The 4,488-nt window shown below is 41.7% G+C and overlaps 1 protein-coding gene across 1 annotated transcript in view; it reads right to left on the reverse strand.

Moving 5' to 3' along the window:
* The window catches only part of pter (phosphotriesterase related), a 6,431-nt gene extending 2,717 nt beyond the window's left edge, over positions 1 to 3,714 (reverse strand). The window contains exons 1-4 of the mRNA XM_007548598.2: positions 3,627 to 3,714; positions 2,167 to 2,609; positions 1,105 to 1,370; positions 222 to 362 (exon numbers count right to left, since the gene is read on the reverse strand). Of these exons, the coding sequence (XP_007548660.1) occupies positions 222 to 362; positions 1,105 to 1,370; positions 2,167 to 2,598 (839 nt within the window). The 5' untranslated portion in view covers positions 2,599 to 2,609; positions 3,627 to 3,714. The remainder of the gene's footprint in view (positions 1 to 221; positions 363 to 1,104; positions 1,371 to 2,166; positions 2,610 to 3,626) is intronic.
* Positions 3,715 to 4,488: the final 774 nt, after the last annotated feature.

Below are 4,488 nucleotides of genomic sequence, written 5' to 3' on the forward strand. Positions count from 1 at the left end.
TATATATATATACATATGTTTTACAAAATTTCCTAACTTCACTGGAATTGGGATGGCACATAAATCAGCTCAATGGCATAAACGTCATATTTTAGTATAACAGCATGACATAAAGCAGATAATGCATACTAATGCACTAAATTAGAAGTGTTTGAACAAAGAATGTTGGATCCCTTACAAAAGAGGAAAAACTTTTGATTGAGAGCAGCGGCATCACTCACGTTCTCACTCTCTGGCTGTCGCTGGGCATGTCCACTTTAAGGTTAAACGGGTAATTCAGCATCTCCGTTCCGAACAGGTCGTACTCCAGGTAACTCCCCATATTTGCAAACTCAAGCAGCTCGCCTTCATCAAATATAGTCCTGAATGAAAGAAGCAGAAACCTGACTCATTTAGCTTCATCGTGACGGCAGTGTTTTACGAGAATCCGAAAGAAATCATTGCCATATTTCACACCAAACTCTTTTGAGGATCTAAGCGGTGACTAAGCAGTCTTTAGATATTTAGATTTGAACTTTGTATCACAGAAGCCATCATAATACTATGTTTTATTTACGTCATTGTCCGAGGTAAATGTTCAGCTTTTTATTTCATTTCAGAAATGTGCAACTGAAAATTGCGTGTTTTGCTGGTCGGATCTTTAAATATAATCCTGATGAGCATGTTTGTCATTAACTTTGGATGTTTAATGATTAATTAGAACAGTTATCCACAACTACAGTGATTAAAAAAAAACAAGAGTTTGATGTAAAAGTATGACTTTTCTCTTAACTAAGCATGGAAATGGTTGTGATGTTTCTTAAATGGATTTCCTAAGGCCTGACTTAAAACACTGTTGAAAATGTATAGGTTTTGGTTAAAAGCTGGGTCTTTAACTGAAGACCAACTGGTTCAAATCAGTGAATTCAAACTTGGGTATGCAGTTCTTGTTATGTGTTGAGTATGTGGCACAAACATTCACAACGGAAAAAAGAAAAGTTCAAAGCATAATACGCTTTTAGCAGATTTTTCATGAGAGCAATGAAGGTAAATGTGGTAAGGAAGCTGGCCAGCAGATACGGTGGGGCGCCCCGTTCCAGAACCTGGGTCTGATGAACTTCTCACCTGTCCAGGTGAGACATGACAGTTTTGCTAATGTCACCGCCGGCTTCCTGGAGAATCCGGACGACCTCAACTGGAGCGGCCGGGTCCCTGCCAGGATGGATGATAACCGGGCAACCCAGCTGAGACTGAGCGTGGGCCGTGGCTCTCAACACCTTCTTCTCGCTCTCCGTGATGGGCCAGCCGGTGCCGATCTCACCTATCACGCCGCATCGGACGTCTGTGCCGTCAGCGCCGTGGAGCACCTCGCTGACGATGTTATCCGTGAGCTGATGGAAACGAGGAGTGAAAGATGGAAAACATCCCGTTTTAGACAAGCGACTGACAAGTTAGTGACATTCCTCTTCTTCTCTCCGTGAACAGACATAAACTTGAACAGCAGTTTTGAATATTAATACGAGTGCATGCACACTGTCAATGTGTCAATACAGAAAGACTGAACAGCCAGAGATCCATCCAAATCAATCCAAAGTTTCAGAGAAAATCTTTGCATATTAACACAAAGTGTTGAGAGAAGGTGTGATGGATGAAAACAACAGCACAGCAATATCAAGTAGCGGTCCTCCAGACTTATAATTGCAGCCCCTTTTTATCACATTTTGTCAGGTTACAACCACAAAGTTAAATGGATTAATTTAAAGTTGGGCCTGAGTTTATATTCAGCATCCTTTACTCTGATACCCGTAAAAAAATTCCAGAAGTCACTTGTTAAGCAAAGTGAGTCATTTGAGTGTAATCTAATTTTAGTAAAAACACAAGTGCATCATGAAAAGGAAAGAAAACACCAGACAGGTCAGAAATAAAGGTGTGGAGAAGACTGTGGTAGAGGTTCACTTTTTCACAACTTTTCAGATAACAATCCCTATAGAAATTATGCACCACTGTGTTTTGATCCATTGTGTAAATCCCAATAAAATACTGTTGTAGTTTTTGGTTGTAATGTGACAAAATGTGAGAAAGTAAAAGAGGTGTGAATACTTTTGATAGCCAGTCTAATTCGCCTTATTACTATAGAAAACTGCACACACAGACACAATGAAAAGATCATACTACACAGGTACTCACCTTCTCCACACTCATTTTCTTGGTGGCCTCAGTGTGGGTGCAGTCTATATAGTACCCGGCCCCTGCAATGATGTGGACCCCGGTGTCCTTGGCCAGCTGTCGTAGGGCAGGCAGGTCCCTGTCGATGCCCATCGTGGTGTTCTCCACTATCGTGCCCCCGCCAGCCTTCCTGTAGGCCAGCAGCTCATCCCGTAGGGCGCTGAGCTCCTGCGACAGGAACAAGTTCTCCCTGCAGCTGTAGGGGTGCTGCCGGAGCCAGTGCATGTGCTGCATCTGGAACGGGTTTTCTGCCACGGCCTCGTCACCAGGTGGAGGTGTGGTGTAGCTGCACTCAAAGCTCATGACCAGGTGCTCATGGGTCATGGTGCGGCCCAGCTGGTCTGGATCCACAAGACCCAGGACGGTCTGGACTTTCCCACTTAATTTTGACATGATGCTCCAATCTGAGGTCAGGTTACAAAAAAAAAAAAAGTAAATAATTGTTTATTTTGAAAAGTACTCACACCCTTTAAACTGTTTTGGGAGTTTGCGAGACATTCCAAAGCAAAGTAACCAGTAACCGTGAGGCGGATACTCTTGTGACATGGTTCAATTTCTCTGGATTTGCGTGGATCACCATGAGTCAATATGTTGTAGAACCACCTCTAGCTGCCTCTAACTGGTTTTCAACTGCTACGGTAAAAGAAAAGCATTTCCCACAGCATCATGCTGCTACCACCGTGTTTCGCCATTTGGATTGTGTGTAGTGTTAATTTTTCTACAAACAAATGGCATACATGTAGACCAATTATGTGAAAAATTGTAAATTGAACTTGGCCTTCTTTCCACCAAAAAGACCAGATATGTTTTGCTGTTGATGGTTTCTCCCATCTTACCACTGTGTAATGTTAGCCTTACCTGGCCAGTCAGTTTGGCATAATATGATTGTACGCCACATTACTCTAATTTATTTTTTATAAAAACATAAAAAAACATAAGTTTCCCTCCACATTAACAACTATGTACGTGAACTTTGAGTGGCTCTATTACACAATATCCCCCCAGAAACATTTAAGTCTGAAGCTGGACCGTCACAAAGTTCAAAGGGCGTAAGTCATTCACTGTACAACAGAGTAAAATCAAGACTCGTCCGTACATGAGGTTATTTGTGTGTCTGTAAGCAGACGTGGTGTTAAATCATTGACAAACCATGTTATAATGCATGCACAAAGAAGGACATGTGAGCTACTAAATGCATGATCGTTATTTAAAACTCCATCCGTAACTCTTGAACCAACTTCGCAACTATAAACTCCCCTTTGCAACAAGCTGCTGAGGAACAAACTCAAAATACATTAGCGTCGTGAAACTTTTACCGAAACAACATTGTGCAGCAGTTCGGAGTTCAAACACAGATGGGAAAACGTTCTGAAATTAAATCTCTGTATGTCAAGACGTCCAACCCCCCCCAGCATTCTAACCTTGGTTCTGTTCACCGTGCTCTACTTCCACCACCAACCGAGCTCGGACAGCCGCTGCAGCAGATTAGCTCCAAAACACGTCGCGTCGAAGAGTCAATTATCGCGAGAAAATTCGAGACTATTGTTCATTCGACGCTTACTTTCAAGGTCTCCATCAGAATCTGGAACAAGGAATTTGATTTCGGTTCAAAACAGAAACATTTAGAAAATAAATAGCTATATTAATATTACGAAAAATATATTTTATTTGTCTTTTTGCTGTGTTTAGATAAAAGAGGAAAATGAGGTTGAATTTGTGCAAATAGTGTCAATCCAGGCACTGTGTCAAAGGTTCATAAGAGAGGCAGCCTGAGGGAAAAGTCTAAACAGTTTGTGTACAGGATGTGTCAGGTTTGCAGAGTTTTAAGCTGCTCTTGTCCTGAACTTAGACCTATTCAAATTTTGGAAAGAGATGATTAGCCCTTATGATTTTCTTTGCAGACCTAATTGTTTGTTGTAGTTTGGAGTTGACCTGTTTTCTGGATAAGCCAAACCATAGACATGAATTCACAAGCCAAACCACACAGTGATGGACAAATAAAGCGCAGACTGAATAATGGCAGAATAGAAGATAAACAGCATCTCCCATGACATATTGTGTACTTCTTAAGTTTCTGCAGTAAGTAAGTCTGCTTTCTTCTGAACAAAACATCCACTGTGTGTGAGGACCTTCTCAGGTTCTGAGAAAGGGTGGGCCAACGAACTGGATCAGAATAACAGTGAAGTCATCTGCAAATTTCAGGAATTTCACAGATTGCTCTGCAGAGGTTTGTGTCCTTTGTGTCCAGAGTGAAGAGGAATACGAACTCTGGTCCGCCTGTTC

This window comes from Poecilia formosa, unplaced genomic scaffold (genome assembly GCF_000485575.1).
Source record: "Poecilia formosa unplaced genomic scaffold, Poecilia_formosa-5.1.2 Scaffold27, whole genome shotgun sequence".
Taxonomy (NCBI): Eukaryota; Metazoa; Chordata; class Actinopteri; order Cyprinodontiformes; family Poeciliidae; genus Poecilia; species Poecilia formosa.